Source organism: Bos javanicus, chromosome 5 (genome assembly GCF_032452875.1).
Source record: "Bos javanicus breed banteng chromosome 5, ARS-OSU_banteng_1.0, whole genome shotgun sequence".
NCBI lineage: Eukaryota > Metazoa > Chordata > Mammalia > Artiodactyla > Bovidae > Bos > Bos javanicus.
In genome coordinates, this window is record NC_083872.1 from 83958465 (window position 1) to 83972618 (window position 14154).

Sequence of the window (14154 nt, forward strand, 5' to 3'; positions counted from 1 at the left end):
TTTTGGTGGATATAATTCAATCTACAGCCATATTCTGGAGAAGGCAATGGCACCCCGCTCCAGTACTCTTGCCTGGAAAATCCCATGGATGGAGGAGCCTGGTAGGCTGCAGTCCATGGGGTCGCTAAGAGTCGGACACGACTGACTACTTCACTTTCACTTTTCACTTTCATGCATTGGAGAGGGAAATGGCAACCCACTCCAGTATTCTTGCCTGGAGAATCCCAGGGACGGAGGAGCATGGTGGGCTGCCGTCTGTGGGGTCGCACAGAGTCGGACACGACTGAAGCGACTTAGCAGCAGCAGCAGCAGCAGCACAGCCATATTCTCTATTCACACTCCTCATGTGGGCATTTAGTCTGGCTCCAAATTCTAGTCTTGTCTCCTGCTACCCATTCTTTGTGACTTTGTTCATGTGGATCCCTCTCTACACAGAATAACTTCTTTGTGCCATCCTCTCCATCCCCTTCTTCATTTTCTCTATTCTTTAAAAACCTTTATCAGATGCATTTCATGTGTGATTCCTTTCCTAGGATCACCACCCAAATGTGACTCCTTGTATTTCTGCCCTTGTGTTCCCTCTTTGAATTACATTCCTGTAATCATTTTAATTCCTCCAACTAAAAAGTAAGTTGTTTAAGAGAATAAAGTATCTCACTTATCTCTGTAATCCCATACTAGTTCTGTGCTTTGCATATAGTAGAATCACAAAATCAGAGAAAAACAGATAATTTGAAAATATAGGCCTTGTATATTTTAAGCATGTTACAATAGGTAAAACTTTAGTTTATACCGTCTTCTGCTGATTTCTAGCTCAAATAAGAAGAGTATTTGGTATAAAAGCAGTGTACCAAACCTGAGCAGATAAGGTAATTATTCTGACTTCAGGCTTCAGCTCACTTTGTGATTTTTGGATAGCTGTGTCAGTTTTACCAATTAGTAAAAATGGAGACTACATGAAAAAGTTCACAGATGAGAGGTGCCAAAGAATAATTATTGTTGAATAACATTCAAATGCAATTGCTTGATTTTTTTTTTTTTTTTACCTCATCCTTACTTGGCTCCAAACTAAAATGAACACTAAAATCCTAATGATAAAAATGCAAATGTGAAATGGTTTAACAAGTTCAGGTCAGTTCAGTCGATCAGTCATGTCCGACTCTTCGACTCTATGAATCACAGCACGCCAGGCCTCCCTGTCCATCACCAACTCCCGGAGTTCACTCAAACTCATGTCCATCGAGTCGGTGATGCCATCCAACCATCTCACCTTCTGTCATCCCCTTCTCTTCCTGCACCCAATCCCTCCCAGCATCAGGGTCTTTTCCAATGAGTCAACTCTTCGCATGAGGTGGCCACAGTATTGGAGTTTCAGCTTCAGCATCAGTCCTTCTGGTGAACACCCAGGGCTGATCTCCTTCAGAATGGACTGGTTGGATCTCCTTGCAGTCCAAGGGACTCTTAAGAGTCTTCTCCAACACCACAGTTCAAAAGCATCAATTCTTCTGCCCTCAGCTTTCTTCACAGTCCAACTCTCACATCCATACATGACCACAGGAAAAACCATAGCCTTGACTAGACGGACCTTTGTTAGCAAAGTAATATCTCTGCTTTTCAATATACTATCTAGGTTGGTCATAACTTTCCTTCCAAGGAGTAAGCGTCTTTTAATTTCATGGCTGCAATCACCATCTGCAGTGATTTTGGAACCCCCAAAAATAAAGTCTGACACTGTTTCACTGTTTCCCCAAGAGTTGCTGCTAAAAGTGAAAAGCCCAGGTCCATCATCTTTATTTCCCAATCTTGGACTTTAAAACTGCCCAGTGTTAGTCAAAGACCCTACTGTAGGTTTATGTATAAGGTTTGTATTTAAAGTATGTGTACATACATATACATATTTTAAATTCCATTCAGTGTTGCATATGTATTTAACTAAATTACAAATGCCATAATTAATAATAAGGTACATGACTTTCATTTTTTCTTTTCCACATATAGTGAAAGAACCCTAGCTCTTCTTGGAAGTCTTTTGCTATGAGGGATCTGATTTTTTTATAAGGCTGCTGCTGCTGCTTAGTTGCTGCAGTCATGTCCAACTCTCTGCAACACTATGGACCGCAGCCTGCCAGGCCTCTCTCTCTATCCATGGGATTCTCTAGGCAACAGTACAGGAGTGGGTTGCCATGCCCTCCTCCAGGGTATCTTCCCGACCCAGGGATCAAACTCAGGTCTCCTGCACTGCAGACAAATTCTTTACTGTGAGCCACTGGGAAGTCCTTTTATACGGGTAACTATCCACCAAAGCTTTTGATCCTTTCCTCACTAATATATCTCCCCATGATTGCATTGCAATTTGTTTTAAAGCTTTATTATTGTTATAGACAACAGATTATCTCAGGACTAATTTTTCTGTTTGTGTTAATGAGCTAATAGGAGTTGTTTATTGGTAAAATTATTTGGCCATCACTTACTAAGCAGATATGACAAGTGTAAATCCCATGTCCATATCATATATAAAACAATTGCTACTATTTTGTCTCACATTTATTGCTGTGGATTACAAGTTTTTCTGTTCTCAGAGGTTTCCCACCTGTGACGTTATCCCTTTTAGCATTCAGTGTTGTTGCCCATGGTCAGCTTCTCATGATTACTACTATTGATTGTTGGCTGGTTTTCCAGACTGTGGTGTGTCGTGACATCATATGATTTTGAGTGCTGTGGTGAGGGTCTCTGTCAAGTCAAGTTGGATATTGTAAGACGGCTGTCCTTGATTATTTAAATTAGCTGTTTTCAGTTTTTCATTAGGATTTAAATTATATTTCTTACTGTGATGACTCTTGACAGACATACCATACTTGTCCAGAAACTTAGTGAGTGTTTGCACCTTTGGTTTCCAGAGCACATTATACTAAATGATGCCATTGCATCTTCGGATGCTGGGGTCATTTTTCTTTATTTGCATCATAGGAAAAGGTACATGGCTGGTAGAGTGGACAAGATGTGGCTGGAGTAAGAGCCCATTTCTAAGGAAACCCTGATGTCTCTGGTTGTCAGTGTGGCCATTCTGCAGAATATTTTTGATAGAATTGCATAAATAGGGGACTAAATCTTTATTTTAAAAAATTAGGTGTGTGTTCATTGGTCTCTGAGAATTTGTACTGTGCTTTTAGTAAACTATAAATTTGGACCAAGAGAGCTCTAAACTGACACATTTTCACACATTTCAGAATCACTGAGAGAGTCTGCTTTTTTGTATTTTGCCTATGTGATAGGAATGCTATCCTTGCTTCATAAAGGATTCAGTTCAACAGTTTTTGAGTACCCAGTTCCTTCTTCTTCAAATGGTTTACAATCTAGCAGAAGAAATAGAAGTATGTGAACAGCTATGAGATAAGGAAAAATATTAAAATATTTTATTTCTACCAATGCTGGGAATTCCTGTCATCTGATATCTAATCATATTTCTTTGTCTTCGGCCTTTCTCATTTATTGAGGAGAAAACTGAGACAATTTACTGAAACTTATACGTGTCTTTGCTCATTTAAATGCATAATGACTGTCACTTATTAACCCATTTCTTTATTTATCCAACAGATATTTATTTTTGTCTATTTGGTGTACCAAGTTCTGCTTTTGGCTCTGAGAATGTAGAAGTGAATAAGCCCAAGCACTTTTTCTCAAGGTTGTTTGCAGCCCATTGAAGAAAAATAATAGTTACTAAGAGGCAATATGGAAAATTATACTCTCTAGAAATGTAAAGGGCAATATCTGAACACAGAACAGTGAAGAAGAAACTAGGTGACTTTAGTCAGGAAAGACCATCAGTTATAAAGAATGTAAAAAATGTCCAGGTTTTAAACAATGGCAATTACTTCTAATTTGTTTTTATTTTAAAGAATTCTATATTTCAGGGCTTCCCTGGTAGGCTCAGTGTTAAAGAATCTGCCTGCAATGCTAGAGACACAGGTTCAGTCCCTAGTCAAAGAGGATCCCACATGCAATGGAGCAGCTAAGCCCATGGAGCAACTAAGCCGTTAGGCCACAGCTACTGAGCCCACATGCTGCGGCCCTGAACGCCAAAGCCCAAGCGCCCTAGAGCCCGTGCTCCACAAGAGAAACCACTGCAGTGAGAAGCCCGCGCACTGCAACTAGAGTAGCACCTGCTGGCTACAACTAGAGAAAAGCCCATGCGGCAACAAAGACCCAGCTCAGCCATAAATGTAACTAAATCAGTCTTTTAAATATATATATATATATTTCAAAATTTCCAGGAGTTATATAGATTACTTACATATCATGAATGAAGATAAAATAAATGTTTGAACATGTGAAAGGAGGCCTAAGCATTTTCTTAAAGTGTCTTTTTAATGTTCTTATTTATTTGACTGCGCTGGGTCCTAGTTGCAGCACATGGGATTTTCAGTCTGCACTCAGGCATGCAGGATCTTTAGCTGCAGCTTGCAAACTCTTAGTTGCGACATGCAACATCTGGTTCCCTGACCAGGGATCAAACCTAGGCTCCCTGCATTGGAAGCGCTGGTGTCTTAACCACTAGACCATCAGGGAAGCCTCTAATGTGCCTTTTAGGGAGCCCCTTATCTGCAACCAAACAAGACAAATGAAACAAAGCATTTCGTTAAGACTGAAGGAGAGAGCGGCCCTACCACGTTTCTGTTTATTTCTGGATGAAATAAAAATTATTTGTATAGATTTGTACTATTGATTATTTCGTATAAAATAGCATTAGTGGTTTCCTAAAATAATTATAGCAGTTTTGACACTATAAAGTGACTATAAAGACATAAAAGCTTTTTATTTCTTTTACAAATGAGCTTATTTACAAAAAAGAAATAGACTTTCAGACAGAGAAAATAAATTTATGGTTATCAAAGGGGATAGCAAGGGTTGGGGGAAAGACAAATGAGGAATTGGGAATTAAGAGCTGCACAGTACTATATATAAAATGGATTAAAAAAAAAACAAGAACTTACTGCATAGCACAGGTCAAAATAACTCAGTATCTTGTAATAACCTATAATGGAAAAGACTCTATAAAAGAATATACATTTATATGTATACACATAATTGAATCACTTTCCTGTACACTTGAAAGTAACATAACATTGTAAATTAACTCTATGGCAATTTAAAAATAGAAAGACCAGAGAAGAAAAAAAAGTGAAGCATTTTAATAAATTGAAAATAAATCATTCATGTTAATGTCTCACCTTGGGAAGCTATCCATAATTTAAGATTTAAAGACTGACATTCAGTTGATTTTTAAAATGTATGTACTGAGCATATACTATGTACAAGACACTGTTCTAAGCCTTGAAACTCCAGCCATGAACAAAACAGATGAAAAACCATTTCCTCTGAGAGCATGTGCTTACATTCTTTGCGGGGAGATAGCTAATAGATCAGTGATAAAATAGGGTACGTCATAGTATGTGCTATGGAGAAAAACAAAGCAGAAAATGGGGTTAGATGTGTTGAGGGAGGTGAATAAATTGTTCTCTGAAAGCATAGTTATTGATAAGATAGTATTTGAAAGGAGTCCTGATGTAGGTGAGGGAGCAAGCCATGTCGGAATCCAGAGGAAGAGCGTCTAGGCAAAGGGAACCACACCTGCCAAAACCCTGCGATGGGAACACACTTCTCAGGCTGAAGGGACAGACCGGAGCCCAGTGTGGCTGGCGCTGTGGGGAGGGTGGCAGAGAGGAGTCCACAGAGAGAGCAGGGCCACGTTCTGTCGTCCTTCGTGGCCTCAGTGAGGACTGGGCTCTGACTCTAGATGAGACCACAGCCATCAGAGGATTTGGGACAGGAAAGAGGCATGATCTGATCGAAAGGACTCTGGCCTTGGATTAAGGTGTTATCTAGAAGACAAAGGTGGAGCCAGGAGACAGTTACGGGGCTGTTGTAGAATTCCAGGCGAGAGGAGATGGAGCCTGGGACCAGGGTGGTGTGGAGGTGCGAGAGGTAGGAGATAGAGATTAGATGGCAGACACTCCTGAGACCTGGTCCTGGCTGATCCCTGCTCCCTGCTCTCTGTCAGTCAGCTCCATTCAAGGATCTCACTCTGGTGAGATCCTACCTCACACCAAACACCCAACACATTTTAAAAACCACATTGGAAGCTACAATTTATTGATCCTGTCACTTTTTCATCATTCCTCCTGGCTTCATTTCCTTCCTTATTCAGCTGAGATTCCATGATCCTATATACATTCATTGCACAGACTCTTAAATTCCACCTCTCTCTGTCTCTCTCTCTCTTTTTTTTTTTTTTGCGCATGTTGTTAACCCAGCAAAACCACAGTCTCATTAATGGCAACTCTCATGGTAATTCCCTTTCTCTAGCTACCACCCTATTTCTTGGCTCCCCTAACAGCTGCAGTCTTCAAGATCTGCCTACACTCGTCGTTTGTACTTCCTCTCCTCTCATTCTCATCTAAACTCACGACGACTAGACATTGGTGTGCACTACTGCCTGAACTGCCACTCTAGGTTACCACGACTTCCAAGTTGGTAACCCCAGTGACCAATTCCCCCGTCCTCATCTGATGTGATGCAGATGATCATGCCCTCTGTTTTTGAAGTTCTTTCTTCCTTTGGCTGCCAGGAGACCCGACTTCACTGGCTTTGTTCCTACTTCACTGGCCCAACTTTCCCAGTCTCCTTTGTTGGTGCCTCTCATCTTTCTAACCTCTATCAGAGTTCCTTAGGTCTCCTTTCTCTGGCTAAGCTTACGGCAGCTGGTCTCTTTAAGGGTCATAGTTTTAAATATCAGCCATATAAAACGCCTACCATATAGCTCCATCCCCAACCCCTGCCTAGAATTCCTGACAAACATCAAGAGCCTGCTCAGTCTTTCCTTTTGAACGATATCTGAAGCTTTCTGTGTCCAAAACCAAAGTCCAGATACTGACCCCCTAAATTATGCTCCTCCTGCATTTTTCCTTAGTAAAGGGCATTTCTAGACTTTCACTTGCTCAGGTCAATAATTTTGGAGTCATCCTTAACTCCTCTCTTTCTCACATACCTCATATCCAATCGATAAACAAATCATGCCGGTTCATGCCTTCAAGAACTGGCCATTTCCTAGAACATATGCAAATGTGCCTAAATGATTACCATAATTTTATCTTTTGAAACTCATTTAGAGTTTTAGAAACACCTGCAAGTCACAACAAGTTTTATGACTATGGTTTGTAATAAAATCTGTATAATTCACATTTCAGTCAAAAATTAAATATAAATATGAAACAGGAATGGATTTCTTGAGTGATTTATAAATGTCCCTGAAAGCCAATTCTAAAATAATAGTTTAATAAAAATGAGGAGCAGCATCAATGGAATGAATATATAACTTACCTTATTATCACTAACAAGGATGATATTTATTTAGTTTCATAGATTCAGGATTATTGTTTAAAATTTATTGCTATTCTTCATACCCATAATTTATAATAGCATTTAATGAATAATACAAACACATATCTATTGCTCTTTCATGTTGATGAGAGTATTGATTCTGGAACCATCCTGCTTGAGTTCAATACTGGATCTATAATTAGCTCGAAAGCTATGTTCTCATAGACAAGTTCCTTAAATATTCAGTACCTCAGTTTTCCTGTCTGTAAAATGGGGATAATAGTGCTTACCCCAGGATTTCTTACTAGGTTCACTTGCATTCATGTACCTAAATGTTTAGGATAGTGTCTGGCACAGAGTAAGAGATAGGAATGGTGCTAGGAATAAAATAATTTTATGTCAGAGTTTTTGTTACCAGAAGCCCTCAGGCAACTTAGGGCTTAATAGAAAATCTGAAAGGTTAAAGACATTATGAGGTTTTTAGAGATTGTTCAAGACAACCATAAAAGACCTATCTGAAGGCAGTGTGTATTAGTTATCTACAAAGTGAGAGAACTGGCTAACAAATGCCATAGACATTCAAATGAGAGAAAAACATTAGTTCTATTGACAACCATTTAAGATAATTTGTAATGAAATTTTTGTGTTCTAAATGTTCGGTTTCAATTTTAATAAAACTGAGCTCTGTACTCATAAAACAGCAATTTTGACATCTGACTATGCAGAAGCATAGGATTTTAGTACAAACTGCTAATTGTAGAGCTTTGATTAGATGCTATAGGAAATATAAATACCTATTTATGTGCATATAAGAAGCTGCCATTTATATTGGTACCACTACCCATTGAACTATCACAGTATTCATCAAGTTATTTTATGTGTACATGTAGTCTAAATTTATTATAAGGAATATCAATTATATATCATTGTGGGCTTTTCTTCTTCTTGGCACAATTGTACATTTATTGAAGATATATATTTAATCAACAATAGTAACTGAATATCTACTCTGGGCAAGACATGGTCATCTGCTAAAAACATGCACACATGCATGCATTCTCAGTTGTGTCTGACTCCTTGCAGCCCCATGGATTATAGCCCACCAGGCTCCTCTGTCCATGGAATTTTCCAGGCAAGAACACTGGAGTGGGTTGTCATTTCCTACTCCAGGAGGTTTTCCCACCCAGGGATGAAACCTGTGTCTCCTACATTTGCAGGTGGATTCTTTACCACTGTGCCACATGGGAAGCCCTTGCTAAGAACCTATATCACCAAATAACAATGCAAGATTGCTATAGTGATGTCATTGTTTATACCTTTCAGATAGACATGCTTTCCTGAAATGGAATTAATTGCCATTAGTCCCAGAACTGTGAAGCTCTGTATTAAAGTGGATAAAGTACTTTCAAAGCCTGTCCTCAGTAAAGGAGGGAAAAAAGAACTAAAACATTTTTCTCACTTTTCCCTTTAGTTGGCCCGCCACAACAAACTTTTACAGCAGATGCTCAAACCAGGATCCGATCCAGATGATGGCGATGAAGCCTTGAAGTATTATGCCAACCATACTGCACAGATCGAGGTAACCATCAATGGGTCCAACCGTGAAAAGATATGTTTACTTTCTCTTTCAGACCATTTTCATAATTGTTTCCTAGAACAATGACGTAGAATTGGGTGATGTAAACTGTCAAAGTGTCAACATATATACCAAAAGAGGAGATGTGAGGGGTGGTCTATAAGAAATCAATGTGCACATCTTTCAAAATTGTCTTTCTTTTTTGACCAGAACTATATGCAAATTCTCCTTTGTAATTAATAAAGTTGTTTTTGTTTTCTTTTGGTTCTGGAAGATATTTTAGAGACAGGATTATTATAGTAGATTCTATCATTCAAGAAATTTTATCTTTTAAAAAAACTGTGGAAGGCTTATTAAAGAAGAGCTCTCTGTGTAAGAAAGGGTACGGAAGGGTGGGGAAAATGGAAGGCACTAGTAAGTTTTCATATTGATAGCACGGACTTGAAATGGTTTAACAGTTTCCATTTCAGTCTGCAGCAGTTGAGCCCCACCCCCATAAATGAGCCCTTATTTAAGGGCTGGTGGCAGTTCAAGAGGTGCGGATCAACATGGCCTTAATCATTATGTGTTGTGAGACCCATCTGGCTGTCATTTCCTAGCTATGGTATCATTTTGACACTGGTTGGCAGAGATGATCAGGCAGAAGTGAAAAGAATAGTTGACGCCTGTGAAGGTAATTTACATTCATGCGTTCATCCATTTCAGCAGATATTTTTTAGTTTTTAGCAGAGTGCACAATGGCATTACTGCTGTTAACTCTCAGGGTACATAATCTCTGTACCTTCTTGTTTACTGTTGCCAAACCTTTGCAGTAACGATCATTATTACCTTGTGTTACATTGCTCACATTTATGAACATTAATAGCTTTGGTGGGAGACTTGACCTAGTGCAGCCCACGAGCTGGGGTTTTTGCACCCACAGCAAGAACATTGCTCACTATCTCAGGTGCTTAGGGGCTGAGAAGCTTTCAAAGTTAGGAAGCCAGAGAAATTGATACAAATAGATCATCAAACCACCAAGGTTCTATGGAAGGTCCCAGAGGCCAAAGAACAAGGTTAGTAATTAGAAGAGAATATCAGGAATAGATGGAATAGCAGGTGGGCCAGAGGTAGGGATTGAATTAATACCTCTCTGTGAGAACTGGGGACTGCGGTTGGAGTTGGACTTCTGTGGGTTCTCAGTGGTGAGGAGAGATTTAGCTGTGAATACATACATTCTGTAAATGTTTACTGAGCCTTTACTCTCTACCAGTTACCTACACATAGAGAATATAATTCTGTGTAGTAATTGTATAAACAAAGGCCAAGGATATTTAGAGAATACAGTAGTTAACTATGCCTGGGGTATTTCAGGGTAGATTTCACAAAGAAGGTTGTCATAAAATATATATTAAAGGATTGAGTAGAGATTTGTTTCTACTAAAATTTGGGCATGGAATTCCAGGTAGAATTGAATGAAGGGAGAGAGAAAGAACATAGGAAAGGGAATGATTCTTTTCAAAGATTATTCAAATTGCTATTTGGAGAAAGGACCGGAAAAGGGAATGAAGCCAGGAAAGCAAGTAGATGAGATAGGAAGATAGAAAAGAGAGAGACAGTGGTATTGAAGATGACAAATTGGAGGAAATAGAGACACTGTATGTTATATCACTGGAAAAGGCAATGACACCCCACTCCAGTACTCTTGCCTGGAAAATCCCATGGACGGAGGAGCCTGGTAGGCTGCAGTCCATGGGGTTGCTAAGAGTCAGACACGACTGAGCGACTTCACTTTCACTTTTCACTTTCATGCATTGGAGAAGGAAATGGCAACCCACTCCAGTGTTCTTGCCTGGAGAATCCCAGGGACGGGGAAGCCTGGTGGGCTGCCGTCGATGGGGTCACACAGAGTCGGACCCTACTGAAGTGACTTAGCAGCATGTTATATCACACACATATACATATACACAGGGCTTGATGCTTGATGTTGGATTCTGCATGCAAGGTGAGGGAAACACTGGGGAAAAGGATGCCCCCTGGGCTTCTGCTTTGAACAAATGGACAGAAATTGGTGTTATGCACAAGGATCCTAACTTTGGCAGTTAAAATGTTCTGGAAGGTCATTTGTTGATTCTTGGATAAATTGAATTTGAGGTGACTTGAGGAATGCATGAAGCTGTATATAGAAATTAAGGGTTCAAAGGAATAATCTGGACTGATGATCTAAATTCTTCATGTTGACCAACCTCATGCTCATTCAAAGACCAGCTTATATCACCTCCGCATTCATTTATTTTATCCCACTATACTCCCACAGGCATTTTGATCATTCTGTTCTTTTAAGGTATCATGTTGGAATACTGTTAACTTCTTCTGGGTCACTGGCCCCCTACTTGAGGCAGGGGCTGCTCTTAATCACCCCTTTGTTTCCAATACTGAACACTGGTTTTGAAGCATAGCCTCAGAATAATGAATATTGTTGCAAATAATAGTTTGTCTATATGTTATAGGCTCAAAGACCCTGGGAAATAGGAAGGACCTTACAGGTTACCTAATCTGTTCACCAGTCCAAGGATGAATTGCTTTGCAATGATCCTGTTTCTGCTTTAAATTCTTCCTGTGATAGCCATCTCACTACTTCAGGAGGAAACATCTGATTTGGAATAGCTAATAATTAGAAAGTTATTTTTTGATAACACATGCAATCCAGCCCACTTTCATGTTTGCCTACTGTTCAGAATGTTTGCTCCCCTGTCATCATGATAGCTTGGTTCAGACATTTGAGGTGCCATCGTAATTACAAAATTGCAAGCCTTTATAGATTGGGGTTCATGCTTTTTCATTTTGAATTTCCCAGGACTCCTCACCTAAGGCCTGAATAAGCATGTGTGGTATAAGTGTATTGAAAAGTATCCCTTTTTTGGCTTTTTGCTGTTAACACATCCCCATCTCTTTCAGACACTCCAGTCTGCCAGTGTCCCTTGTGAAATGTAACAACCAGGATCAAACATCACATGTCACAAAGGGGCTGGAAAGCTTGGCTTATAGTCATCAGGACATTATTTCTTAAATGCATCTGGAGATTTTTTTTTTTTAATGTTTGGCACTGTTGGAACCGGTAAACCATTTTTTCCCATGTAGTTGCTTACCATACCAAACACTTTCAATTTTTATTTTGTATGATTGATTTTTTTAACCTATGTTCTAAGAATTTTTATCTACTGCTACAGATTTCATCTTTGTTTTATGATAGTATGTGGTTTGTGTATATAACATATCATTTAGGATAGTTTCAATTACAAGTAACAAAATACCAGGCTGCTGCTGCTGCTGCTAAGTCGCTTCAGTCGTGTCCGACTCTGTGCGACCCCATAGACAGCAGCCCACCAGGGTCCCCCGTCCCTGGGATTCTCCAGGCAAGAATACTGGAGTGGGTCACCATTTCCTTCTCCAATGCATGAAAGTGAAAAGGGAAAGTGAAGTCGCTCAGTCGTGTCCGACTCTTTGCGACCCCATGGACTGCAGCCCACCAGGCTCCTCTGTCCATGGGATTTTCCAGGTAAGAGTACTAGAGTGGGGTGCCATTGCCTTCTCCAAATACCAGGCTAACAGTTTTTAAACAATAAAAATATTTGATTTTCCCTCATATGGGAAGTCTGGAGGTACCAGTAGTTCTATAATTGATTCAGTGACGCAGTGATGTCTTCAAACACTCCGACCTTTTCCATATTCTCAGCTAAGTCTTTCTTATTATGTGGGTGCTGTCTCACCTCATGGTTGCAAAATGGCTGCCAGAATTTCAAGTAGCATTATCAGCTTTTTTTCTAAGCAGGGAGAAAGAGGGTACTGATGAAAAAGAGCTGTTGTGTTGTATATTTGATCTTTTGTTTGTCTCACATGGCTTCTGTCTTTTCTAGAGGGAAAATCTCCCTTGAGAACACCTCCAGCCCCAGGATATTTCTCCTTATGCCTCATTTTCCAGAAATAGGTCAAGTGCTCATCACCATACCAGTCAGTAGCACAGGGAGATAGAATGACTCTTTTAGCTTAGACTAATTTCTGATTAATTTTTGAGGGCTAGATAGAGTATATAAATATGAACCTTGACAGGTAGTCTGCACGAACCCTTGTGACATAGGGACTCTATATTAAATCATTTAACTTGTTGTTCTGTCTAAAGCTACACTGTGATCAGGGCTTCCCAGGCGGCCTAGTGCTCCTGCCAGTGCAGGAGATGCAGGTGTCATCCCTGGTCTAAGAAGATCCCCTGGAGAAGGAAATGGCAACCCACTCCTGAATTCTTGCTTGAGAACTCCATGGACAGAGTCCAGGGGGTCACAAAGAGTCAGATATGACTCAGCAACTAAACACAAACTGTAACCAATACCAAATTAGAGAAGTTCAAAAACAACAAATATTCACATCTGAGTGTATGCTTGAATGAATATTACACATAAAAATATGTTTGCCATTATCAGGAAAACATTTTAATGACATAAAACATTTTTCTCTGTAGAACACAGGGAACATTATGTTGAATATGTCATTTGTTCCCCAGTAGCCATTTTTAGGAAGAATAGGCTAAGAGCAGGATGAAAATATAACAAGTGCTATGCTTAAGGTTACATAGCCAGCCACTTCCCAGTGAAGACCCTCTCAGTTCTCTGATGTACTTCATGAAGATCAAAATGGGTGGCAAGAGTTTAATGTTAATTGAGAAAGAATAGAGATTTTGGTTTTTGTTATTTACAGTGAAGTATAATACTTACGATACATTAGTCTGATTAATTTCTCTCATTTAAGAGAATAATATACAGGACTATTTCAGATATTTCAAGTTGGCATATTTTTTCATAGCTGCATTCATAAAGTATCATTATTGAAGTCATGCTAAAAGCAGAAAGTAGTCTAAGATTCTCCAAAGCTTAAAACAAATGCAAATTAATGTTTTTCAGATTGTTCGACATGACAGGACAATGGAACAAATAGTATTTCCTGTCCCCAACATATGTGAATACCTCACACGAGAATCCAAGTGTCGCGTATTCAACACCACGGAGAGGGATGAACAGGGAAGTAAAGTGAATGACTTTTTCCAGCAAACTGAAGATCTCTACAATGAGATGAAGTGGCAGAAGAAAATCAGGAGTAAGTACAATGAACTGAAATGATCTGAGCATAATGAAAATGTTTTGAGCATAATGATAGATACACTAGTACTT

The 14154-nt window shown here is 39.5% G+C and overlaps 1 protein-coding gene across 1 annotated transcript in view; it reads left to right on the plus strand.

Moving 5' to 3' along the window:
• The window catches only part of ITPR2 (inositol 1,4,5-trisphosphate receptor type 2), a 588791-nt gene that overhangs the window by 451407 nt on the left and 123230 nt on the right, over positions 1 to 14154 (plus strand). The window contains exons 46-47 of the mRNA XM_061417572.1: positions 8849 to 8956; positions 13888 to 14080. Coding sequence (XP_061273556.1) covers positions 8849 to 8956; positions 13888 to 14080 — 301 coding nt within the window. The remainder of the gene's footprint in view (positions 1 to 8848; positions 8957 to 13887; positions 14081 to 14154) is intronic.